We start from the raw sequence: 27,473 nt of genomic DNA, 5'->3' as shown, positions 1-27,473 counted from the left end.
CACATTATAGGGAAACTGAGGCTTGGAGAGCTTCACGGATCAGCACAATAGACTCAAGCTCAATAGACTTAGACTATTAGACCAGTAGGCTACGTCACACAACTAATAAACAAGTTAAATTGGATTCAATATCATGATTCTAAAGTCTACAGTTTTAACCATTACACACATGCAGGGAAGAGTTCAGAAACAGTATAAGTGAGGTTTGTGCAGAATCCTCAGCTTTATCAGTTCTATGTGTTGCTGTTAGCACCGAGAGGACATTGAACAGATTAACAGTTGACCAATACTAAGGCAAAAAAAAAATTACTGCACCCTCACCCTTGGGCATGGAACATTCAGCAATTCAGTTTTTATTTTTTATTTTTTGAGACAGGATCTTGCTCTGTCACCCAGGCTGGTTTGCAGCAGTGTGATCTCAGCTCACTGCAACTTCCACCTCCCGGGCTCAAGTGATCCTCCTGCCTCACCCTCCTAAGTAGCCAGGACCACAGGTGTGTGCCGCAACCCAGGGCTAGTCTTTTCTATTTTTGATAAAGATGGGGTTTTGCCATGTTGCTCAGGCTAGTCTCGAACTCCTGGACTCAAGTGATCCACCCACCTCAGCCTCTCAAAGAGTTGGGATTACAGGCATGAGCCACCGCACCCAGCCAGTAAAAATTTTTTTAAAGCAATGTATATAAAGCCTCTATAATTAAAACTGTGATACTGGCACAAGAATAGATGGCCTGAACAATGTGATAGAATAGAAAGTCCAGAAATAGAACTAAGGGAGAAAACAATTTAGCATATGATAAAAGTGGCATCTAAAATGAGAAGGGGAAAAGTTGACTTTTAGTAAACGGTACTGGATAACTAGATAGCCACTTGGAAAAAAATAAAATATACAATTGGATCTTTTCTTCATACTATGTAACAAGATAAATTCCAAATGAATTAAATAGCTACATATAAAAGTGAAATCACACATTATTAGGGGAAAAGCGTATGAATTCCTTAACAATCTGGAAGTTAGGATAATCTTTCCACCTATGACTCAAAGTCCAGAAACAATGAAGAAAAAGAAAGAATAAATTTGACTACATTAAAACAAAAACACCAGAAAAAAAAGAAAAAAAACCCACTAAAAGCTAAGCCAAGTCAGAAGACAAACGACAAATGGAAAAATATATTTGCAAATTATATCACGGACAACACTAATGTCTCCAACATCTAAAAATACAGAAGAGACCAAAAGCCAAATGGGCAAAGGATATGAATAATCATTCAAAGAAGAAATTAAAACGGCAGTTGAGTGAAATGTAGTGGAATTGCCACCATAAAAAGAAATGACAAAGATCTGCATTAGCATGGCATAACTAACCTCTAGGATATACTGTCTTGTGTGTGTGTGTGTACGCATTTAGTTTTATTGTAACAAAGCAACTTGTACACTTTTAACGTTTAACACCGAGCATCATCTTTCCAGTGAAACAAAAAGAAAATTTAAGGCCGGGCGCGGTGGCTCAAGCCTGTAATCCCAGCACTTTGGGAGGCCGAGACGGGCGGATCACGAGGTCAGGAGATCGAGACCATCCTGGCGAACACTGTGAAACCCCGTCTCTACTAAAAAATACAAAAAACTAGCCGGGCGAGGTGGCGGGCGTCTGTAGTCCCAGCTACTCGGGAGGCTGAGGCAGGAGAATGGCGTGAACCCGGGAGTCGGAGCTTGCAGTGAGCTGAGATCCGGCCACTGCACTCCAGCCCCGGCGACAGAGCAAGACTCCGTCTCAAAAAAAAAAAAAAAAAAAAAAAAGAAAATTTAAAAATAATCAGGAATAAAATTACAATAGAGAATGTCAATTCCAAATAAGATCCTAGAGGTTCTGCTGAGTCTCCCATTGAGTGGCAGCACTCAAGTCATCATTAGGAGAGAATTTATTTTAAAAGTGTCATCTTAAACTGCAAGGATGTCTGTCAAATATCACAATTAAACATGCCAAAGGAGAAGCCATGTTGTCAAAATGCCTACTTAATCCACCCAAACATCTCAAACCCACCCTTTGCTGACCTTCTATAACCCCATTTTTTAAAGTTTTTTTCTTTCTTTTTTTAAACAAGAGAAAGTAGATAGATACATGTTGGTACATGCTAAGTGCCCATATTGTCCCTTTGACCTACATAGAGACACAGTGTACTCTCTGAGCCCAATATACAGAGAAAGGAGGAAAAAAGCTAGAATTCTATGCACTATGACACAGGAGCCTAGCACCCTCCAGCTTCCAGCAGAGCGAAGGGAGCAGGCTTTTCTTTTTCTCCACAGAGCTAGCTTGTGTTGATTCCGTACAGGTTTTGTTCAGACAGGAAGGGATAAAAACGAACTTCGAACAGGAAGGGGAAGAGACCCTTTTCCCAAGGTATTTCCCCCAAATAAGTTGAGAACCATGGAGTAGAGAAAAGAGACCTCAAGAACAGGGCAACTGAGCACAAGAGGCAAAAAAAGAAAAAAAAAAGACTGCAATTTGCTCCTAGGGACTGGAGAAAAATTTTAAAAAGGAAGGTTGGAATCCATCAGTGTTCTATTTGTCATCTTCTCTTTCATCCTCCTCTCCTTCCTCCCCTTCATCATCATCTTCATCTTCTTCACCTTCATCCTCATCCCCTTCTTCATCAATATCTTCTAATCCTTCCTCCTCTTCATCATCATCATCTTCTTCTCCTTCTCCTTCTTCATTATCCATATTGGGAACCAAGTAGTACTGCAATGGGTTTGGCCAAATATCATCTTTGATGAGCTCTCCTAACTTATCAGCACCTGCATCAGAATGGTCAGTAAACCAGGTAAAGCAGCTCTCTGGTTCCTCATGCTGCCTCTTCCTGCTGGCTTTATTCTGCGTTTGACTTGAACATTTCATCAAATCCTTTCCAGATTTCCATTTGATTTCAGTGGACTTTGAAGATGGATCACCACTCTCATTCAGATGAAATTCTTTGGAGAAAACTTTATTTTCAAAGTAAGGATTTTCATCAAAATAAAAATCTATTCTGTAACCTGATTTAATATCTTCAAATTCAACTTTGGTCAAATAATGCGGTGCCTCTTCATCCTCCTCCCCAAGCAGTGCAGACATTTGTGGATGGTTGACAAATGTTGTTACACAAAAATCTGGTATTTTGGTGATCAATTCTGACCTCTTCTGAAAAAATGGTTGGCAGAGTTTGTTATATTTCTGTTCTACTTTCAAAATCTCCTCACTGTCTTGTTCATTAAGTCTATTTCATTTTGTACTTCATCAATGTGTTCAATTGCTTCTTGCTGTTCTTTTTCTCCCTTCTTCAGCAAGCCTGCAGAGGCCGATGTGTCCTCTGGTCCCAGAGCAGGAGGTGGTCTTGGTTTCTTCTTTTCAAGCAGGAGTGGAGACTGGCGTTTAGGGGCCATGCTGTTAGGGAAGTCCAAGAACCAGACCACGAGTCTCCTTGCTCGTCCGGAAGCAGGCAGAACACTCTAGTATATACTGTTAAATGAGGAAAAACAAGAGGCAGAATAGTAAATATATAGTATGCATGTTACCTTATGTTTAAGAAGGGGTGATCTGAGTACATGGAATAAGTGGAATACACACATATACATATACACATTCATTCTTTTTTCCAAGGTAATAAAGGAATTTACCCACTTTATTTCTAGTAGTATATAATTTCACTTTTTATATTTAGCTGTCTTATCCATTACATTTTTATATATAGTTTTATTTATTTTTTTTTGAGATGGAGTTTTGCTCTTGTCACCCAGGCTGGAGTGGAGTGGCTTGATAATCGGCTAACTGCAACCTCCACTTCCCAGGTTCAAGCAATTCTCCTGCCTCAGCCTCCCGAGTAGCTGGGATTACAGGTTTGTACCACCACGCCCAGCTAATTTTGTATTTTCAGTAGAGATAGGGTTTCACCATGTTGGCGAGGCAGGCCTTGAACTCCAGACCTCAGGTGATCTGCCCACCTCGGCCTTCCAAAGTGCTGGGATTACAGGTGGGCACCACCATGGTCAGCGAATTTTTATATATAGTTCTTAAAAACAACAACAACGAAAACAACAACCAAAAAAACACTACTCAGCTGGGCATGGTGGCACATGCCTAGAGTTTCAACTACTCAGGAGGTTGAGGCAGGAAGATCACTTGAGCCCAGGAGTTCAAGGTCAGCCTGGACAACATGACAAGATCTCTCTCTCTGAAAAGCTTTTTGCTTTTTTTTTTTAAATTTATTGAGATGGAGTCTCCATCTTGACTCACTGCAACCTCTGCCTCCCGGGTTCAAGCGATTCTCCTGCCTCAACCTCCCGAGTAGCTGTGATTTGAAATTTTTCCTATTAAAACATTCACTTTTTGTTTTGAAACAGGGTCTCACTCTGTCACTCAGGCTGAAGTGCAGAGGCACAATCACGGCTCACTGCAGCCTCTAACCCCTGGTTTAGGTGATCCTTCCGCTTCAGCCTCCTGAGTAGCTAGGACTACAGGCATGTGCCACCACACCTGGCTTTAATTTTATTTATTTATTTATTTATTTCGTAAGTAAGTAAGTAGAGACGAGGCCTTGCCATGCTGCTGAGGCTGTTCTTGGACTCCTGGGCTCAAGCAATCCTCCCACCTCAGACTCCCAAAATGTTGGGATTACTGGTGTGAGCCACCAAGCTCAGCCTAAACATTTTTAAAGAGGGAGAAATAATGCATCAAAAATGGATTTGTTTTCATGAGATTGAAGTTCTTGAAAGAAGTTTTTCCTTCCAAGGCAATTTTACCTACATTTATTTTTCACACATTAAGATCACAGTTAAAAATAACCCTAAACCAAATTACGAGTTTAGCCATGTTTACCTTCACAGCTCCCACCGCTAGTTCCTTAAACTCTCTTTTCCTCCTGATCAAAAATTCTTTCAGGAAGAACATCTGAAAACCTCACTCACATTAGGGATAAATGACTATAGAGATGAATTAAAATAAAAATAATGCTTTAGGTTAAATTATCTAATGGTAGAATGTGAAGCATCAATGACAATATATATATATATATATTTTTTTTAGAGACAGTCTTGTTCTATTGCCCAGGCTAAGTACTGCAGTGCTGCAATGTGATCATAACTTACTGCAGCCTTGAACTCCTGGCCTCAAGCAATCCTCCCACCTCAACCTCCCAGTGCTGGAATTACAGGTGTGAGCTACCATGCCCAGCCATGTTTTGTTTTTTTAAGGGAGTACTTACTTATTCTTTAATCATTTCACATAGCTGCCTAAGCTACCTTAAGTTTTGTTATTTTTATATATATTTCTTGAAACGGAGTCTTGCTCTGTCACCCAGGCTGGGGTGCAGTCGTATGATCTCGGCTCACTGCAACCTCTGCAGTGAAATGATACAGTTAAGTGATTCTCCTGCCCCAGTCTCCCAAGTAGCTGGGACCACAGGCACGCACCATCACACCTGGCTAATTTTGGTATTTTTAGTAGAACCGGGGTTTCGCCATGTTGGCCAGGCTGGTCTCAAATTCCTGACCTCAAGTGATCTGCCCAACTCAGCCTTCCAATGTGTTGGGATTACAGGCAGGAGCCACTACACCTGGCCTAACTTAAGTTGTTTTAAGATAAAACATGAACCAGAAATCATTCTGTCACCCATTTGCAACCAGATAGTAGCCTAGTTGTTACTTTATCAGATGATAAAGAGGCCTGGTAGAAATCTGGCAGGGCTTTGAAGGCAGTATGGTGCTAGACTGCCTGGGTGTTTTTTTTTGATTTTTTTTTTTAACCTGTAGATATTTAAGGTATACAACATGATGTTTTGACATACAGAGTGAAACGATATAGTCAAGCACATATCATCATCACACATACTTTTTTTCCCTTTCACCACACAGTTACTTTTTTGTGGTATGAGCACCTAAAATCTACTCGCTTAGCAAATTTCTAGTATACAACAAATATTATTACCTACAGTTCTCATGCTGTACATTAGATCTCTATACTTACTCATCCTACATAAATGCAACTTCCCCAACCACCTTTCTACTGTTTACGTACTTTTAAAATATCCTATATATGAGAGTATGTATGCAGCATTTGTCTTTTTTTTTGAGATGGAGTCTGGCTCTGTCACCCAGGCTGGAGTGCAGTGGAGATCTCGGCTCACTGCAAGCTCCACCTCCCGGGTTCACACCATTCTCCTGCCTCAGCTTCCTGAGTAGCTGGGACTACAGGTGCCCGCCACCACGCCTGGTTAACTTTTTTTGTATTTTTAGGAGAGACGGGGTTTCACCATGTTAGGATGGTCTCGATCTCTTGACCTCGTGATCCGCCCACCTTGGCCTCCTAAGGTGCTGAGATTACAGGCGTGAGGCAGTATTTGTCTTTCTGTGCCTGGCGAATTTTACTCAAATTTACGTCCTCCAGGTTCATCCATGTTGTCACAAATGGCAGGATCTTCTAAGAATGAATATTATTCCATTGTATATATACAACATTATCCATTAATCTATCCTAGGTTCAGTTAGGTTGTTTCCATATCTTAGCTATTGTGAATAATGCTGCAACAAATATGAAAGTGCAGATATCTCTATGAGGTGCTAATTTCATTTCCTTTGGGAATATACCCGAAGCGGGTTTGTTGGATCACGTCGTAGTTCTATTTTTAATTTTTTGGGGAACCTCCATACTGTTTTCCATAATGGCTGCACCAATTTACATTCCTACCAAGAGTGTATGTAAATTGACTAAATTTGCCAGTCAAAAAAGAAAAGATAAATACTGTCTGGGTTATAATATACCATTATTATGGTGTAACACACCATATATTATAGTGTGATATATGACATTGTGTGACCTTGGCCAAGTTACCTATCCTTTGTATGCCTCAGCTTCCTCATCTGTAAATTAGGTCTGAGGACAGTACCTAGCTAAATGGTTGTTGTAAGGATTAATTGAGTTAAAACACACAGGGCAAATAGAGTAGCGTTTATCACATAATAAAGATTCAAATATAAGCTACTATTATGTTATCTTTGACACCCCTCTTTTCTACAGGAATAATTAAGAATCAATTATCGATCCAAGCATTTGGGAATTAATTTAAAAAATCAATTATCCAGTTATATTTTTCAGAATTAAGATGTCCAAATATTTGAGAGAGGGCATTATCTGAAGAAATGGTTACTTCTTGGCCAATCTTATGGTACACATACAAAGACCATATATTCCTCTCCCCACCTCCTTTTTTTTTTGGTAGAGACAGGATCTCCTTATGTTGCCCAGGCTGGTCTCGAATTCCTGGGCTCAAATGATCCTCCCGCCTTGGCCTCCCAAAGTGCTGGGATTACAGGTGTGAGCCACTGCAAGCTGGTCAATATATTTTCCAAGCAATTCCTTATCTTCACCTTGTGCGTAGAGTTTGTGAATGAAACAGAATTTTTTTTTTTTTTTTTTTGGAGACAGGGTCTTGCTGTGCTGCTCAGGCTGGAGTGCAGTGGTGCAATCATGGCCCACTGCAGCCTCGACCTCCCGGGCTCAAGCCATTATTCCGCCTCTTCTTCCCAAGTAGATGGGACTTGCCCGGCCCAAAGCAGAACTACTGAGTTTTCTTCTTTTGGAGGCAGTAATCAAATAAAAAATAAATACCAAAACCTTAAATGATAATCACGTTTGCTACTTTCTTTGGGACAAAATAGAATTCTATATTTCATCCATCCACCACTTCACTGCTCAAAGGCTTTGCCCCTTACCTATTGCTCCCTTCTTGGTCATAAATGTTAGGGCATTATATGCAAAGCCCCGTCCTATTAACTGAGCTTTCTCCGATCAAGTCCAAAAGCTTATATGAGCTACTCTGCGGATACGAAGGGGATGGGGCCTTCTAGATGCTGTAAGTACCTCTTATATTGGACTCAGAATTGTTCTGACTGGCAGTTTATGAAGGTCTTCCCCTACCCCTCCCATCGCCAATTTTTCTTGCCCCAAACATTTATACCTCAGGGTTAACAAGCCAGGTAAGTGAAGGTGTGTGACTCGCCCAGTCTTTCGTTGGAAAAAGTGTAGACCTGTCAGGAAGACGCATACAAAGGCTGCATGTGCTGATTTGAACTCGAGCCTCAGTAAAACACTGAATGAATGAACACCAACCGGAAGGGAAAGTAGAGGGGAGGGGATAACGAGCCTGAGGACTGGTTTGCCCCGCAGGATGGTCCGCGCCGGAGCCAAGGGAGGCGGGGTGCCCGCAGGCAGAAGTAAACAGAGCGAGTACGCCTGCGCACGCTCCTCCCGGGTCACGAGCCGGCTCGGCTCTGAGCCTCTGAGGCTCCCCACCGCGGTCCGGCTGCTCTGTGAGACCGTCTACAAACCGACAAGAGGCGTCAACCTTTTACCCTAGGGGGCGGATCTGGGTAGGAGCCGAGTGTTCGGTTGGAAACGCCCCCTTCTTCCTCCTGGGCGGGGCAAATGAGGCCAAGTACTGGGCCTCTAGGGCGCCGTACCTCTGGGAGACATGGCTCGCTGTGGGGAAGGCAGCTCGGCCCCCGTGGTACTTCTGGGGTCCACTGGAGTTTGCAGTAAGGGGTTGCAAAGGAAGGGGCCGTGTGAGCGGCGCCGGCTGAAGGCGACGGTGTCGGAGCAGCTCAGCCAGGATTTGCTCAGGTAGGAGGAGGCGGGAACTCTGGCTGCTTCAGTTCCTAAATCGCCCACCTCCGCCCCGAAGCTGTGGCTTCTTTCGGCTCTGCCTCCCCCTGCCTCAGCACTTGGTTCTCCTCGCCTCAGGCGACTGCGGGTCGTTAGTCTCCCCACTATTCCGAAAGTGGCTTCGCTCGCCCTGGGATAACCAATGCGGAGCACCTCGACACCATGTACCAGATTCAAAAGGAAAACAAAAAAGCTTAATTATGTGCGGCACCAGTTTGCTAGAAATATCTTAACACAGGCACGCTTAGTTTCATATCACTAAGGTCAGGGTGGATCCAGGTCCTGAACACAATTTTTAAACTAAGTTTATACAATTTTAGGAAAAAGAATAAAATTAGGAAAATGATTATTTGAAATGAGGAAACAGCAATACTATAGTCTTGGAGGTCTCTTCTGAGGTCTCTTTAAACAGTTTAGCTGAAATGCTTCCTGACTGCGACCTGGCTTCCTCTCTCCACCTAGAGGTCTCTGTAGCTCCCAGTAACTCTCATCTCCTGTCAGGACCAAAGCAAATGGAGGGTCGTCCTGACATTTAACCTTTGTAAGCCTCATGGATATCCATCTCGGGTTATTAGGAATCCGGTTAAAGTAATTTCAGCTTGCCAAGAAAATGAAGCTTAGAAATATGACCTAGCTAATTTACATTTCCAGCAAGACAAATCAGTGTGCATCAGAATCATCTGGAGGGCTTGTTAAAACACAGGTTTGCTGGGTCCCAGACCATAGTTCTGATTCAGTTGGTCTGAGTTGGGACCGAAATTTTCCATTTCTGACAAGGCCCCAGGTGATGTTAATGCTGCTGGCTGGGGTGACTATGAGAACCACGGAAATAAACATAATTACTAATAACTAAAAGTTGTGCAGCATTCTACTTTTTTTTGTTTTTTTTTGAGACAGAGTCTTGCTCTGTCGCCCAGGCTGGAGTGCAGTGGCGGGATCTTGGCTCACTGCAACCTCCACCTCCCGGGTTCAAGCAGTCCTCCTGCCTCAGCCTCCCGAGTAGCTTGGATTACAGGCACACGCCACTACGCCCGGCTAATTTTTGTATTTTTAGTAGAGACGGGGTTTCATCATGTTGGCCAGGCTAGTCACGAACTCCTGACCACAAGTCATCCGCCTGCCTCGGCCTCCCAAAATGCTGGGATTACAGGTGTGAGCCACCGCGCCCAGCCAGGATTCTACATTTTAAAGTGCTTTCTGTCAAAAAACCCGTACTTAAGGCTCTGATAGCTATAAACAGAATTTATCAAAGGAAAAAAAATTTCCCTTTAATTTGGGACTACCTACTGGGGAAGCTACTTTGTCTCTACCAGGGAGGGACTGATGAAAAAGATGGAAAAAATAATACTGAAGTTGTTAACGTTTCTAGGGTAACACATCTAATTTATATGAAGAAAATGAGGTTGAAGTATTGCTAGTGAACGATTTATCCTCATCTTAGTTACAACTGAGGGTAGGACTCAGAACTCCCAAATTCTTATTATAAACAAAAATATATATAGCAAGATTTTTTTTAAAAACAAAACAAAATGTCTCACCCAACCACCTTAAACGTTATACTAAATTTTCTCCAAGCATAGCAATGTCATTTATTTATTCTAATAACTAAAAGTTGTGCAGCATTCTACTTTTTTCTTTTACAAATACGAAGTATCTAGCATCGACCACGTACCTAGCCCGGTACTAGGTCTTAAGTAATAAAGGTTAATGTTGTTTGTTCTTACACTCTAGTGAGAGAGGTAATGGCTAAATAAAAGTGATAGTTGTGGTGGGGTGAGTTGAGAAGACTTTATAGGGTGACATTTGAGCGAGCTCTTAGGGATTGGTTAAGAATTGATTAGGCAAAGATTGGGAATGGAGAGGTAGAGGATATCTAAACAAGGGGAATAACTTTTACGAAAGCACAGAAATTTGAAAGAGCTTGATTGAATTTGAGAAAGCAAGTCGTGTTAGACTCTGCCAAAGAGTAAGGAACAGAGACACTCCTAGGTTACCTGACGTGATAAGATATGTAGAGAAGTGAGGAAAAGTGGGAGACAGTGTTAGCCTTCAAAAAGCCGGTTCCAATGTCCAACCGGAAAGTTGTTTGGGATGTAACAGTCATACAATAAGACCACATCGACAAATGGACTGTTATTCAGGGCAGTTGTAAAAAAACAAAACTAATATTTATTGCCATCCTACTATTTGCTATACACTGGGCTTACATGAAATGTTTTACTTACTTCTCTCATAAATCCTGTGAAGTAAGCCTTGTTATTCTTATTTAACACATAAGGAAACTGAATGTTAAAAAAAAGAAATGATGGTGGCACCTGTAGTCCCAGCTGCTTGTGAGGCTGAGGCAGGAGAATTGTTTGAACCTGGGAGGTGGAGATTGCAGAGAGCTGAGATTGAGCCACTGCCTTCCAGTCTGGGCATCAGAGCAAGACTCTGTCTCAAAAAAAAAAAAAAAAGTGATGGAGTCAGAATAAGAACCTTGACAATCTGGCTCCAGAGACTTTCTTTTTTTTTTTTTTTTGAGGCGGAGTCTCGCTCTGTCGCCCGGACTGGAGTGCAGTGGCCGGATCTCAGCTCACTGCAAGCTCCGCCTCCCGGGTTTACGCCATTCTCCTGCCTCAGCCTCCCGAGTAGCTGGGACTACAGGCGCCCGCCACCTCGCCCGGCTAGTTTTTGTGTTTTTAGTAGAGACGGGGTTTCACCGTGTTAGTCAGGATGGTCTCGATCTCCTGACCTCGTGATCCGCCCGTCTCGGCCTCCCAAAGTGCTGGGATTACAGGCTTGAGCCACCGCGCCCGGCCTCCAGAGACTTTCAAGTGACTTGCCCAGGGTCACATAACCAGAATATGAACCCAAGCAGTCTGCCTCCTCTACAGTAAACTGATCTTCCAGTTAACTTTGCACCTTCATCTCCTCTTCTCTCCTTACCCATTTCTTTTTCTACCATAGATTTGCTTAAGAATGCTCTTCAGTGCCATCAGTTGGTTTGTGTTTGTTATAGAACATCTTTGCTCAAGTTCTCCTGCTTGACTACTACATTGGCCAGTGGCTAACCTTGGTTCAGTCCATTGTCCGTTCAGATGTGATTAGGATGTAGGGGCATGTGGTACAAACCAGGGCCACATATAAGTAATAAATGAATTTGGTAGCTTTATTTGGAAGGAGATTGTATGGCAGGCAATCAAAGTGACAGTAGGTAAGGGTGAATGGGTAGACTAAGACTAGATCATACGGGCTTTCTTTCTCCAGTGAAATGTTTGTGATGTATTCCAGAAGCAGTGGAGAAACATCAGTGTTTTTAAAATAGGGAATTAACACATTTGGATCTGGAATTTAAGGAAAGGGAAATTGGAAATGGGACCAGCTGGGAGATTTTATAATAGTCCAGGGATACATAATGGCAGTGGAAATGGAACAACTGATAGACTTGGTGACCGATGACATGCTGGGGAACAGGGTAAAGGAAGCATTGAAAATGGCCCCAAATCTTAGGATATTTGAAAGGGAAGCATGTAGGCTACTACCATACCACCCTGAACAAGCCCGATCTTGCCTGAAAGGGAGGTGTATAATAAATGTCCAGCTAGCTATATCCAGGAAACAACTGGAAATGTGTCTGGAGTAGAGGAGGGAAGTTGGACTAGCAGATTGGTAGTATCATTAGCACCCAGTTATCCAAATATGAGAGAGATCCAAGTTATTCCCTTCCGTGCCAATTTTACCAACTCCTGCCAATTTTATTACCTAAATAGATTTTAATGTCATCCCCTCTTTATCACCATTGATCCTCTCCTGGCTTTATTCATCTGTGTGGTAGTTTTCTCATCTTCGTTCTCATTTTCATCTGACTCCTCTTCTACACAAATTTATATATTTTGAAAAATAAATTTGCCATTGTTTCAAACCAGTTACAGGGCAAACACACCTGATAGCAATAATGTAGGCATAACCTTAAAATGACCCCGTATGGTGGATGTACCTGCGTGTGTTGCGAGCTAGGGAATCTGGGAGTCGCCATCCCAGAGATTAGTTCCTTGTCTGTGAGGAACATCTGAGCTCCTGGGCCCATACTGTGGAACACAGGCTGTAAAGGGGATTGAAGCTGTGAGTTTGGGGGAGGGGGGTGTCTATGAAGATTGCTAGCTGGAGGACATTAGGGGAAGGGGGTTAAGTGAAAATGCTGTATCAACTTCTATGCTGCTCGCAAGGGTTTGCAGTTTTCCTTCCCAGTCCATCACCACTGGACTGTAGTTAAGGTGGATATCTTGTCTGGCCTGCCACCACTGGACTCTCTTCCCTGTATGTAAACCCCTAATAAAAGCCTATGTCTCGTTTGCTGGCTCTGGGTCTCTTCAGCCTCTTGAGCCTGTTGCCTTCCCTGTTGAGGTTAATAGAGGTTCAGCACACACAATTTTGTGACTCCTCTTTCACTGTAAGATACAGTTAAGCTCTTTGCCTCTTATTCATCTTTATCTCTGCAGCTTCATCTGCCATTTCACACCCTCTCAATACTTTATGCTGACCGATGTATAGTTCCACACTCACACATATCTTTGTAAGGAACATGGAGCCAGGCACTTACCTTGCCTTACTTCCCTAACCAGCTCTTACTCAGTGTTTAAAATCCCATTTGGTTTTCATGCCCTCTATGAGGTCTCCTCTTTTGTCTGTCCCTGGACAAAATTTACTTATGCTATTGAATATGTCACGCACTTTAATTTTCAGACCTGGCTTCCCTACTATACTATAAACTCCCTGAGGATAGGTATTATGTTTTAGTCATCTTTGTGTTTCCAGTGCTTAGTACATAGTATTTGCTCGGTAAATGTTTAGTGATAACTGGGTTTTATCAGCAGTCTAAATTGCTTTAGGTAAGTTATGCTACAGTTTGAATGTTTGTCCTCTCAAAACTCATGTTGAAATTTACGGCCTGGTTGGGCATGGTGGCTTATGCCTGTAATCCCAGCACTTTGGGAGGCCAAGGCAAGCAGATCACTTGAGGTCAGGAGTTCAAGACCAGCCTGGCCAACATAGTGAAACCCTATCCCTCCTAAAAATACAAAAATTAACCTGGCATGGTGGCACGCATCTGTACTCCCAGCTACTCAGGAGGCTGCGGCAGGAGAATCGCTTGAACCCAGGAGGTAGAGGTTGCAGTGAGCCAAGATCTCGCCACTGGGTGAGAGTGAGACTCCATCTAAAAAAAAATAATAATAATTTACAGGCTAGGCAGGTGGCTTATTCCTGCAATCCCAGCACTTTGGGAGGCTCGGGGGATGGATTGCTTGAGCTCAGTGTTGGGGTGATCAGACCCAACACCAGGCCTTGGGGGCTATGAAGTTCGGTGGAGTCAAAAGAATGAGACAAGACATAAAGTGGGACCAGGGGACAACACTAGTATGGAGGCTGTGAGGGCCCTGAACTCTGGAAGCCTGCACTATTTATTGGCGATCAAACAAGCAGGTGGTAAGGATGTGGGGGTTGAAAGAAAGCAGTGTATCAAGTGCATGATCTACAGTTCTGATGGTTTAGCATTTTCTTTGAAGCATATGGAACATGTTCTGCTACTTGAGATAATGGGAAACATGTTGGTCTAGTTTAGGATACAATTGATCTATGAGCCTGGGAGGCTAGAAGCAAGGAGCCAGAGACCATGAGGGGTTTTATGCCCTGAGCCCTGGATTCCATCCAAGCCATGAGGGGTTTAATGCCCTGGGCTTAGATTGTGGTGCGGCAGGGCAGCCTTCCACCCTTCAGCACAGAGCTTGGTGTTCCAAAGGCAACGAGGGGTTTTAGACCCTGGACCCCAGACATGTTCCAAGATTCTTTTACATTCTATCAGACATGCAAGCCCTGCCTCAGCTTTTTTCCTGACACTCAGCTTTTCCCCAACACTCAGGAGTTTAAGACCAGCCAGGGAAACATGGCAAAATCCTGTCTCTACAAAAGATACAAAAATTATCCAGGTGTGGTGATGCTTGCCTGTAGTCCCAGCTACTTGGGAGGCTGAGGTGAGAGGATCCCATGAGCTCGGGTGGTGGTGGTTGCAATGAGCCGAGATGGTACCACTGCACTCCAGCCTAGGCAACAGGGCAAGACTGTGTCTCAAAAAAAAAAAGAAAAAGAAATTTAATTGCCATTGTAGCAGTATCAAGAGGTAGGACCCTTAAGAAATGATTAAACCAAGAGGGCTCCACCCTTGTGGGTGAGATTGGTAGTGTTATAAAAGGATGAATTTGGCTCTTTCTTGCTCCCTTTTATCCTTTATCCTTCTACCATGTGATGACTTAGCAAGAAGACCCTTGCAGATGGTAGCACCTTAATGTTGGACTTCCCCGCCTCCGGAATTGTGAACCAATAAATGTTTGTTCATTATAAATTACCTATCCTGAGGTATTCTATTACAGCAGCACAAATGGACTAAGATAGGTGAATACAGTAGTTGGCAAAGATATGAAATGGAAAGAAGCTGGGCCTTGGCATCATTGAGACTTTGCTCCAATCTGTCCTTCCTCTGGACTTTACTATTTGATGAGCCAGTAAACTCCTTAATGTTTAAGCCAGTCTGAATCAGATTTTCAGATTTGTAACAGATATAAAATATACTTGAAACTGATAAAAGTGGTTCTATCAAATAAAAAGCACTGTATTTTCACATTGACAATTTTATACACACTTTTTTTCCCCCCATTTAGCAGGTACTCATGAGCATCCATTAGCAGCAAGGTGGATTCCCTGCCAATGGTTGTATGGCTACCAGTTGCAGTGCTTCCTTATTCACTTGAGGGGTGGGATGGGGGAAGGAGGGTGGGAGGAAGGAACAAATTGAGTGTTTGTACAGTTTCTGTTTCAATTAAAGTTTGAGAGCCCAACGCATTTTTGGGTAACTTTAAAAATTACTTATGAAAATAATTTATTGAAAATATTGACCAAACTAAGATGCATCTGTTTGGCCATTATTTTCAAGGTTCTGAAAGCTTTTGTGCTCTGAAGCATTTGTTTTGTCTAGGGTAAAATAGGATCATTCAATAAGCAGATATTGAACTCTTGCTGTATCCTGAAGATACAGTTTTTGCCCTTGGGGAGTTCATTGTCTAGTAGGGAGAAAGATATGTAAATATAATGATGCAATGACAGAAATACTATAATAGAGGTATGCACTGAGTCTGATGGGATTAGAGGAAGGAGCCATTAACTTGCTGCTGGGGGAGTATGAGTGTCATTGGCAACTTTCTAAGCTTTCACTGTAATGGATATCTTTATCCGTTACTTGTACCTCCTGTAGTGTACTGGTGTGATTGCCAGTTTTACATATCCTGTAATACAGAAGTCCTCTGAGAATACGTACCTTGCTGATGATATTGCTATAGTGATATGAAGTATTATTTAATATTTAGAGAGTAAAATATATAGTTACTGCAAAGAGACAAAAGATTATATTATGACATTTTCTGTTATGTTGATTTCTATTCTTCTATCACTCACGGATACATGTAATCAGTGGGCTTTACAGTAACTATGTCTGTACATTAACAAAGGGATTTGAAAGGGTTTACCTCATGAATCCATCATTTAATGATAGATTAGAGCATAATTCTATTTGTGGGAGTGGGAGACAGGAAAAGAGACTAAATGTCACATTTTTGACAGCCACACCTGGATTTCTGACTTGGTAATTAACATTAGCCAGAACTAAGTACCAGTTTCTAACCTGAATTTTCTACTGACATGTGTGGTTTGTTGCTGTCATTGACTATTAGCTTTTTTTTTTTGGCTTCAATTTAAGTAAGATTTTAAAACATTGATTCTTTTAAATAATTAAAGATCATATCAACTTTGCATTTTAAAAATAAATCTAAAGAAGGTAGTACATCTAAAGGCAAATCAACATAAGTAGCAGAAAATAATTTTTTATTATCAGAAGGAATTCATAAGAAAAAATATTTTGAAACAGTAGTCTTACTCTTTTAGTGAAATTATGTTTGTTTTCCCTATGAATTTTAGAAAATTAGGCTCTAAGCCAATATTAAACAATGTTCTTTGGAATGAACTGAGGACAAACTCATTTTTATATTAACTTTATGTTGCCTCTGTATTTTTTAGCTTATGTGTTATTTTTAAACCTACTTTATAAAAATATGTATATGTTTCTTAGCATCACTAATTAAACTATGATTCCTTTTTATTCCTTATAGGCTTCTAAGGGAAGAATTCCATACAGATGTTACCTTCTCTGTGGGTTGTACTTTGTTCAAAGCACACAAAGCAGTCCTTTTAGCAAGAGTTCCTGACTTCTATTTTCATACTCTTGGACAGACATCAAATAGTTTAACAAATCAGGAGCCTGTTGCTGTGGAGAATGTTGAAGCTTTAGAATTTAGAACGTTTTTACAGTAAGTGCTTTCTTTATCCATGTAAGTCTAATATGTAATTGCTTATTTTCAACATGTGTGTTTTTATTTAATATATTTTCATATGTATTTTGTAACCTGATAAGAAAAATCCATTCACTTAAATTCCAAATTATCTTAGTAATTAGTGTTAATAGAGGCTAAGTGTTAATATTAGAAGCTTAGTACTGGTAGAGGCTAAGCATTAAGCTAAGACTGATCCTGAGAAAGGGGAAATGGTGTGCTCTGTAGTAATTTAAATGAATTATTCTATTCCAGGATTTCTCAGTAGTGGCACTAGTGGCATTTCAGGTTGTATAATTATTTGTTGTGGGGACAGTGCTGTGCATTTTAGGATGTTTAGTTGAGACCCAAATACCTCCAGACATTGCCAGATGTCCTCTGGAGGTTCTGATTGCCCCCTGTTGAGAACCATTGCTACGTACTGACTTCTGTATTGTTGGTATGTGAAACTTTATGCATACTTATAAAAATATAACATCATAACTGTTTTTATTCTCATGGCTTATGTTTTAATCCATTTGGGCTGCTATAACAAAATACCTTAGACTAGGTAATTGGTGAACAACAGAAATGTATTGATCACAGTTCGGGAGCCTGGGAAGTCCAAGATCAGGGTGCCAGCAGATTCAGTGCCTGGTAAGGGTTAGTTACTTGAAGACAGCATCATCTCTGTGTCCTCACATGGCAAAAGGGATTAACAAACTTTCTTGGGTCTTTTTTTTTTTTTTTTTGAGACGGAGTCTCGCTCTGTCGCCCAGGCTGGAGTGCAGTGGCCGGATCTCAGCTCACTGCAAGCCCCGCCTCCCAGGTTCCCGCCATTCTCCTGCCTCAGCCTCCCAAGTAGCTGGGACTACAGGCGCCCGCCATCTCGCCAGGCTAATTTTTTTGTATTTTTTAGTAGAGACGGGGTTTCACCGTGTTAGCCAGGATGGTCTCGATCTCCTGACCTCGTGATCCGCCCGTCTCGGCCTCCCAAAGTGCTGGGATTACAGGCTTGAGCCACCGTGCCCGGCCTCTTGGGTCTTTTTTATAAGAGCACTAATCTCATTTGTGAGGATGGAGCCCTCATGACCTAATCATCTCTCAAATGTCCCACCTCTTCATACCACCACATTGGGGATTAAGTTTCGTCATATGAATTTTGGGGATGGGGGGACACAAACATTCAGACCATAGTAACTTGTATTTGGTCAAATTGTTTTTTCAGAACAGAACATCTTGGAGATTCATGTTTTAACTCAGAATTGTCATCAGCTAAATAATGGGAGAAACCAGTTTAACTTAATCTTCATTCTGTATTTCATTTCTTTTTGTTGTTGCATAATATTTCATTGTATGGCTCATCCACATTTTGTTAATCCATTCGTTGCCATTTAAATTGTTTCTATTAGTACTTTTTGGCTATGATGAATAATGCTGCTGTAACACTTATATACAAATTTTTCTGTGAACCTGTGTTATTACTTTTCTTGAGTATATACCTAGGAGTGGAATTGCTGGGTCATGTATATAGTAACTATGTTTAACCTTTTGAGGAACTTCTAAACCGTTTTCCAAACTGGCTATAACATTTTACATTCCCACTAGCAATGTAAGAGGGCTTCAGTTTCTCCACATCCTCAACATACTTGTTATTTTCTTCTGTATTTTTTATTATTACCCTCTTTGTGGATGTGAACTGGTATCTCATTGTAGTTTTTATTTGTATTTCCCTGATGACTCATGATGTTGAGCGTATTATCATGTGCTTATTTGCCATTTTTATGTCTCTGGAGAACTATCTACATCCTTTGCCCATTTTGAAATTGGGCACTCTTTATATTATTGACTTCTAAGTGTTCTTTATATATTCTGTAATGTTAGACTCTTATCACAAATATGATTTATAAATATTTTCTCCTATTCTCTGGGTTGTCTTTTCACTTTCACGATGGTATCATTTATGACACAAAAGTTTTAAATTCTTATGTAGTCAGGCCAGGTGCAGTGGCTCATGCCTGTAATCCCAGCACTTTAGGAGGTTGAGGTGGGCAGATCTCCTGAGGTCAGGAGTTCAAGACCAGCCTGGCCAACAGACGGCAACCCCGTCTCCATTAAAAATACGAAAAAGTTAGCTGGGCATGGTGGTGCATGCCTGTAATCCCAGCTACTTGGGAAGCTGAGGCAGGAGAATCACTCGAACCCAGAAGGTGGAGGTTGCAGTGAGCTGAGATTGTACCATTGCACTCCAGCCTCAGTGACGGAGCAAGACTCCATCTCAAAAAAAAAAAAAAAAAATTATGTAGTCTAGCTTATGTAATTTTTCTTTTGTCACTGTGCCTTTGGTGTGATGGCTAAGAAACCATTGCCTAATCTATGGTCTTGAGGATTTCCTCATTAATATGGTTTGGATTTGTGTCTCCACCCAAATCTCATGTCAAATTGTGATCCCCAGTATTGGAGGAGGGGCCTAGTGGGAGGTGACTGGATCATGGGGATGGATTTCCCCCTTGATGTTCTTGTGATAGTGAGTTCTAAGGAGATCTGGTTATTTACAAGTGTGTAGCACCTCCTCCTTGTTCTCTAGAGCTCTTCCTCCTTCTTTGACCATGTAAGATGTGCTTCCTTCTTCTTCGCCTTCTGCCTTGATTGTAAGTTTCATGAGGCCTCCCCAGCTATGCTTCCATGCCTTCCTGTACAGCCTGGGGAACTGGGAGTCAATTAAACCTCTTTTCATTATAAATTACACTGTCTCAGGTAGTTCTTGATAGCAGTGTGAGAACGAACTAATACACTCGTGTGTGTGTGTATGTGTGTGTGTGTGTGTATGTGTATGTTTATGTGTGTGTATGTATATTTTTTTTTGAGACAGGGTTTTGCTGTGTTTCGTAGGCTGGACTCTTAACTCCTGGGCTCACGTGAGTCTCCCGAGTAGCAGAGATTACAGGCATGTGCCATGATGCCCAGGTTACTCCTATATTTTCTTCTAAGAATTTAATGTTTTTATATTTTTAGCTCTTACATGTAGGTCTTTGATCCATTTTGAGTTAATTGCCATGTATCATGTAAGGAAGGGGTCTAGCTTCATTCTTTTGTATGCAGATATGCCGTTGTCACAGCACCCATTTTTCCTCCTCCTCTCCTTTCTTTTTCTTGGATTGTCTAGACACTTACTGAAAATGAGTTGCCCATTGCTGTGGACTGCAGTTGTCTCCACCCAAAATTTATATGTTGAAGCCTTAGCCTTCAGTGTGATAGCAGATGGAGATCGGGCCTTTGGGAGATAGGTTGAGATGAGTTCATGAGGGTGGGGTCTTCATGAGGATTAGTGCCTGTATAAGAAGACTTAGGGTGGGTACAGTGACTCATGTCTGTAGTCCCAGCACTTTGCGGGGGCAGAGGCGGGTGGATCACTTGAGTCCAGGGGTTTGAGACCAACCTGGGCAACATGGCAAAACCCAATCTTTACCAAAAATACAAAATATTAGCTGGATGTGATGGTGTGCAGCTAATAGTCCTGGCTACTCAGGAGGCTGAGGTGGGAGGATCACTTGAGCCCAGAGGCAGAGTAGTGAGCTGAGATCATGCCACTGCACCAGCCTGGGCCTCAGAGTGAGACCGTCTCCAAAAAAAAAAAAAAAGAAAAGTAAAAAAGAAGAGGCTCCAGAGAGTTTGTGTGCATACTTACTGTATCCCTGCCATCCAAGGACACAGTGAGGCAATGGTGTCTGGAAGCCAGGGAGCCCTTACTAGAACCCAACATACTGGCACTTCATCTTGGTCTTCTAGCCTCCGAAAACTGAGAAATACATTTCTGTTGTTTAAGCTACTTAGTCTATGGTATTTCATTATGGCAGCCTAAGTTAATTCACCCATAAATGTGAGGGTTTATTTCTGGTTTCTCAGTTCTATTCCACCAGTTTGTATGTCTGTCCTTAATGCCAGTGCCACTTATCTGTTTTGGCTTTTATGAGAAGTCAGTTGGATTTTTGTGTTTTTATGTCCTTATGTATCTTTTATATGTCTAAAAAACTTCTGGAATATCTGTCGTTATATCCCAGAAATTTTTTAAATGCCAGTCTTTTAGTTATTTGCTGACATGGTTTTTGCCTATAATCAAAATGACGTTTACATTAGTATAGAAAATTATCTTTGGATAATTATATTTTAAGTGTATTTATGTGATTGGCTTATTCATTTTATGCTTTAGCAGTTGCTTTAGTGACTTTTCTCTTTATTGTTTCTGTTTCATGTGTGAAGCTCCTATGGAAAGCATAAATGGAAAATTGCCTAACTTCGGCTACCTGTGTTCATTAAAATAATATACTATAATTTAAGCAGATACTTTAAGTACAGCTTAGAAAATCATTATCGTTTTTCAGTACAGGTTATATGCTCATCATTGAGTTTGAAATACCAATTTTTGTTTTGTTTTGTTTTGTTTTGTTTGAGACAGGAGTTCCGCTCTTGTTGTCCAGGCTAGGGTGCAATGGCATGATCTCGGCTCACTGTATGTAGCCTTCACCTCCTGGCTCAAGTGATTCTCCAGCCTTAGCCTCTTAAGTAGCTGGGATTACAGGCATGTGCCACCATGCCTGGCTAATTTTGTATTTTTATTAGAGACGGGGTTTCTCCATGTTGGTCAGGTTGGTCTCGAACTCCCAACCTCAGGTGATCTGCCCACCTTGGCCTCCCATAGTGCTGGGGTTACAGGTGTGAGCCACCGCACCCAGCCAAAATACCAATTTTAAAGTGTACACTTTTTTCTCCTAGTAGGTGATAGAGAATTGTTATAAGAACAAGCTTTGTGGTGAAGCCAGTTCTACCACTTCTGTGTGAACTTAGACTAATCACTCACCATTAGTTTCCTCATCTGAAAAATGGGCACATTAATAATACTTATAGTGGTGTTGTGATGGTTAAATGTGATGGTTATAAAGCACTTAGCACAGTGGCCTGGGCATATGGTAAGCACTGAATAAGATTGTTTTATAGGTAGTGACTGCAGATATGGCTCAAATGATTCAGTGGAAAGTTGTACTTGCTTTATGAGCTCATGATTATTGCATTATTCATAATAGCAGGTGCTATGAAATTATACACTTCTTCAGCTGTTGAGTGTATGTTTAAAAGAAGATCCTTGGCATAGATCAGATTTTTATACATTAGAGAAAGGGAGACATTACATCAATGATATCCTTTATTTGTTATCGTTGCAAGTGATTAGAAAATATTGAATTAGACCCAGTATGAGAGAGTGAAGGAAGCACTGGACTTGGCAATAAGACAGATCTGCCTTCTGGCTGTGCATTATCTTGTTTTACTGTTTTTTAGCCTCAGTTTTCTCATTTCAAAGAAAGTAGTTGGAGTGGCTGGCTGTGTGCTTCATAGCACTTCACAGTGCTCTATTTTAAGCACTTAATCATGTTCTGTTTTGTATTAGGTTAGTCGTGTGTGTCTGTGATTATGTAAGCTCCTTGAGATTAGATTGTCTCATTGATGTGCACATCTCCATTGGTGCCTCATGTAGTGTCTTGCACATAGAAAGCCCTTGTGATGTACCCTTTTTTTGCTTTCAAAGCAGATTGCTTTGACATTTGTCTGTATGAAAAGAAGGCAAAAGGAAGGGAGTACAATGGAAAATGTTGACATGAAAATTTCTTCTAGTAAAAATTCTGATAAAATAATTTCTTGAATTTTTGCTTTGTGAAATTCAGTCCTTGTAAGTCTCTTCAGTTCACATCCTTTCTTTTTAAGTCATGGATAAAGATCTTCAAATAGTCTTTTATGGTACTACTTATTTTAGCCTTTTGGTGTGCACTTTGTGCACTTGAGTTAGAATGTGAAATACAGCCTTTGAAAAGTTGTTTTATATGCAGTGACTTCAAGATATAGCTCAAATGATTGTCAGTGGAAAGTTGTGCTTGCTTTATGACCTCATGATTAAAATTCAATTCAGGATCATAAAAATCTGATTTCCCAAGAAGACTAACCTGGTTATTGTTGTGAGAGTGTGTATGCATGTGAAAGGGAAAGAAAAGAGGGAGGACCTTTGAATGTTTAGTTTAACATCAAGAGCTGGACGAGATGCCAGGATAAAGTCTCAATCAGGTAAGTACATAAAACTGCACAGACAAATGAAATTGTTTCCTCTGCAAGCTTTCTCTGGCGGTGGCCATTGTCTCTCCCTCATCCCTTATGCTACAAGGATTGACAGTGGTTGGAATAGGTGTCTTCCTTGTTGTATTTTCTTTCTGGTATCTGGGGTCTTGCTGATGGGGTTGGGGGAAAAGACTGCCCCTTCCAAGGTTCGCTAATTCCTAGATATAGTAAATGACTTGCCTGTGAACCAGCCAATCCCAAGTACAGGGACCCACCTATATATCCACCCGTATATCCACATTCTCTATCTGCTTCTTTTTTTTTTTTGAGACGGAGTCTTGCTCTGTCACCCAGGCTGGAGTGCTATGGCCGGATCTCAGCTCACTGCAAGCTCCGCGTCCCGGGTTCACGCCATTCTCCTGCCTCAGCCTCCCGGGTAGCTGGGACTACAGGCGCCGCCACCTCGCCCGGCTAGTTTTTTGTAGTTTTTTTTAGTAGAGACGGGGTTTCACCATGTTAGCCAGGATGGTCTAGATCTCCTGACCTCGTGATCCACCTGTCTCGGCCTCCCAAAGTGCTGGGATTACAGGCTTGAGCCACCGCGCCTGGCCTCTATCTGCTTCTTATATTCCAGGAGATAATATTCTTTCCCCCTAATCTCCCTATAGCCAAGTACCAGACAAGTAGGGATCACTCCTGTAGACCAGAGCCAGCCAACGTTATTCAAACAATCCAGTCCTGATCCTGTTCAGTTGCTTACCTTGCCTTGCTTATTCCTTCTCTTGAAAACTCCAATAAAGGCTTTTGTCCATGCTTTCCCCTTGCTCCTTCTGACCAACCCTGTTGCTTCCCTGTGTGGCCCTGTATGGTGTGCCCCCTCCTCTTGTAAATTATAGCTAACAAATTATCTTTTCGATGGCAATTGTCCCCTGATCTGTTGGGCTCACTATACCTGAATAACACCAAAATTCTGGTACATTTTAAACACTCAGGAATGTCCTTGCTTCCTTCCTTCTTACTCCCCTATCATTGAATCTCATTTTACTAGTCGATACAATAGGACAGTCATCTACAGACCACCAGTTCAGTCCTCCTTCCATAAAGATTTTAGCTACTATTGTCAATTTTCCTAAGCATATGTTTTAGTAATTGCAATTGCTATATAGATGTTTCCAGTAACATGGTCTCTCAGTGCCTTCAATCCTGTCTTCCAGTAATCTTGTTATCCATTCTACCTCAACTACTCACTGCCATGTCAAATCCTAAATAGTGCTGCTATCAATAACTGCAGCCTCCCATCATCTTGATTCTAAGAATCTTACTCTCTAACTTCTACCTCCTGTCTTTCTAGCTTATTCCCTTTAGGACTTAAATTCATTAATTGCAGGTCCTGGTGTAGTTAATCATACTACTTTTTTTTTTTTTTGTCTGAGATAGAGGCTTGTTCTGTCACCCAGGCTAGAGGGCAGTGGTGTGATCTTGGCTCACTGCAACCTCTGCCTCCAAGACTTAAGCAATTCTTGTGCCTCAGTCTCACAAATAGCTGGGATTACAGGCGCCCATCACCATGCCAAACTAATTTTGTGTTTTTAGTAGAGACAGGGTTTCACCATGTTGGCCAGGCTGGTTTCAAACTCCTGACCTCAAGTGATCCACCCACCTCAGCCTCCCAAAGTCCTGGAATTACAGGCATCAAGCTCAGCCTACATTTAAATTTTCTCTTATCCTCTTACGTCCTCATTTCCCTCCTTACTCAGCTTAAATGCCTTTCACTATCATTGTATTACCCCCTTTGCATACAGCTTCAACTCTGTTGTTCCCTTTGAATTTGATTTGTATGTCAAAACTTCAAATCTTACATTCAACTCTGACCTCCCCACTTCTACATTCACACAGCTGAATGTGGCTGGAAAAACACAGTCATGCTAACCACCAGTAGGCACTTAGTGCTGTTAGTCATACTACATGCAATCACCTGTATTTCCTCTTTTTTTTTTTTTTTTTTTTTAGAGATGGCATTTTATTCTGTTGCCTAGGCTGGAGTGTGGTGGTGCGTTCATAGCTCACTGTAACCTTGAATTCCTGCACTCAAGTGATCCTCCTGAGTAGCTGGGACTACAGGTGCATGCCACCACACCCGGCTAATTTTTCTGTTTTTTGTAGAGATGGGGTCTTGCTGTGTTGCCCAGGCTAGTCTAGAATTCCTGGGCTTAAGCAGCCCTCCCACCTTATCCTCCCAAAGTGCTGAGATTACAGGTATGAGCCATAGTGTGTGGCCAATCACCTATATTTCCCTAGTCCTATTGGAGTTCCCACTTTCTTGGAGTATCATTTTATACTTCTCTTCTCTGAAACTTCAGCTGTTCCTCTTCATTCTCACTTTTGATGACCTGCTTTCTATTTCACTGAGAAAGTCAAAGCAGTGAGAACTTTTACAAACTTCTTCCATATGTATGCACATATTTGCATCTGTACCTATATGCTTTATTTTCCTCCCTGTTATTACTGATGAACTGTCAGTGCTTTTAAAATCAAATCCTCTATTTGTCCACCAGATCTCATTCTATTCCATTTCACCTAGTCAGGGACATTGTTCCAGCAGTTTTCATCTTTCCACAGAAAACTTCTTCTGTCTTAGATCTCCTCACCTAAGCATGGTATTTTCTCCCCTACCTAAAAAATGACTCTTTTCTGACCTGCTTTCACTTTCAGCTAATACTCCACCAGCTAAATTACCTAATGCTCTGCTCCTTTTCACATCAAAGCTCCTCAAGAATTATCTATCACACCCTCACCAATTCCTTTCCTCCCGTCTACTCTTTTTTTTTTTTTTTTGAGATGGAGTCTGGCTGTGTCGCTCAGGCTGGAGTGCAGTGGCGCAATCTCGGCTCACTGCAAGCTCTGCCTCCCGGGTTCATGCCATTCTCCCGCCTCAGCCTCCGAGTAGCTGGGACTACAGGCGCCCGCCACCACGCCCGGCTAATTTTTTGTATTTTTAGTAGAGACGGGGTTTCACCGTGTTAGCCAAGATGGTCTCGATCTCCTGACCTCGTGATCCGCCCGCCTTGGCCTCCCAAAGTGCTGGGATTACAGGCTTGAGCCACTGCACCCGGCTTTACTCTTTTTTTTAATAGATGTAATATTCACATACTATAAAACTGACCATTCTAAAGTATATGAGTCAGTGGTTTTAATATATTCACAGTGTTGTGCCACCAGCATCACTAATTCCAGAATGTCTTCATCATCCCAGAAAGAAGCCCCATAGCCCTTAGCAGCCACCCCTATTTCCTCCTTCACCCAGCCCCTGGTGAACAACCTACTTTCTGTCTTTAAGGATTTGCCTATTCTGGTCATTTCATATAAATGGAATTGTACAATATATGGCCTTTTACGTCTGGCTTTCTAAACTCAACATGATATTTTCACAGTTCATCTATGTTGTGGCATGTATCAATACTTTATTCCCTTTATGGCTGAATATTTTATTATATGATAAATCAGGGGTCATAGGATCATCCTCAGGTTTGATGATTTGCTGAGAGGACTCAGTACTCAGCGTATAGTCATGCTAAAGGCTATGATTTACTACAGAGAAAAGAAACAAAGGGAAAAGCTGCGTGGGGCAAAGTTCATGAAAATCAAGGCATAAGTTTCCAAGGGTCTTCTCCCAGTGGGATCACAGAGGACATGCCTAATTTCCCCAGCAATGAGTTGTGACAATGCTTCTGAAATGTTGCCAACAAGAGACACTCATTAGAAGCTCAATGCCCAGGGTTTTTTATTGGGAATTGGTAACGTAGGCACTCCCGCCCAACGTATACCCGAATTCCAACTCCCAGGAGGAAAGTCTGTGTTCAGCATAAACTATTGCTTGCATAAACCGTTTAGACAGAATGAGCCACCTTTACATTTAGAGAATGCTAAGAATACTGCCCAAATCCATGTTTCCAGATATCAGCCAAGGGCCAAGCTTATAACTAAATCTTTCAAGGTATAGCAGTCAGGCCTGCTATGTTACCTATTTTCCCCTACATATGGATATACTATATTTTGTTTGCCCAGTTATCAGATGATAGGCTTTTGGGTTATTTCAACTTTTTGGCTGTTATGAATAAATCCGCTATGAACATTTATGTATAAATTTTTTGTGTGAACATACATTTTCAAGTCTCTTATATACCTAGGAGTGTAATTACTGGGTCATATAGTAATCTTTTCAGGAACTGACAGACTCTTTTCCAAAATGACTGTACCATTTTACATTACCACCAGCATGTACAAAATT

At 41.6% G+C, this 27,473-nt stretch overlaps 2 protein-coding genes across 2 annotated transcripts in view; one reads left to right on the top strand and one right to left on the bottom strand.

Moving 5' to 3' along the window:
• Nucleotides 1-1,868: 1,868 nt before the first annotated feature.
• SETSIP (SET like protein) lies at nucleotides 1,869-3,479 on the bottom strand. The gene is given in 2 exon segments (XM_033196021.1): nucleotides 1,869-3,250; nucleotides 3,253-3,479. Coding segments are annotated over 2 exon segments (858 nt in total). The 5' UTR covers nucleotides 3,419-3,479; the 3' UTR covers nucleotides 1,869-2,558.
• A 4,753-nt stretch (nucleotides 3,480-8,232) lies between these two features.
• The window catches only part of BTBD8 (BTB domain containing 8), a 105,509-nt gene continuing 86,268 nt past the window's right edge, over nucleotides 8,233-27,473 (top strand). The window contains exons 1-2 of the mRNA XM_033196924.1: nucleotides 8,233-8,648; nucleotides 16,886-17,083. Of these exons, the coding sequence (XP_033052815.1) occupies nucleotides 8,500-8,648; nucleotides 16,886-17,083 (347 nt within the window). The 5' untranslated portion in view covers nucleotides 8,233-8,499. The remainder of the gene's footprint in view (nucleotides 8,649-16,885; nucleotides 17,084-27,473) is intronic.

Source organism: Trachypithecus francoisi, unplaced genomic scaffold, assembly GCF_009764315.1.
Source record: "Trachypithecus francoisi isolate TF-2019V2 unplaced genomic scaffold, Tfra_2.0 Lachesis_group5, whole genome shotgun sequence".
Classification (NCBI taxonomy): domain Eukaryota; kingdom Metazoa; phylum Chordata; class Mammalia; order Primates; family Cercopithecidae; genus Trachypithecus; species Trachypithecus francoisi.
Note: the sequence above shows the minus strand (reverse complement) of the source record. Positions and strands in the feature narration are given on the sequence as shown.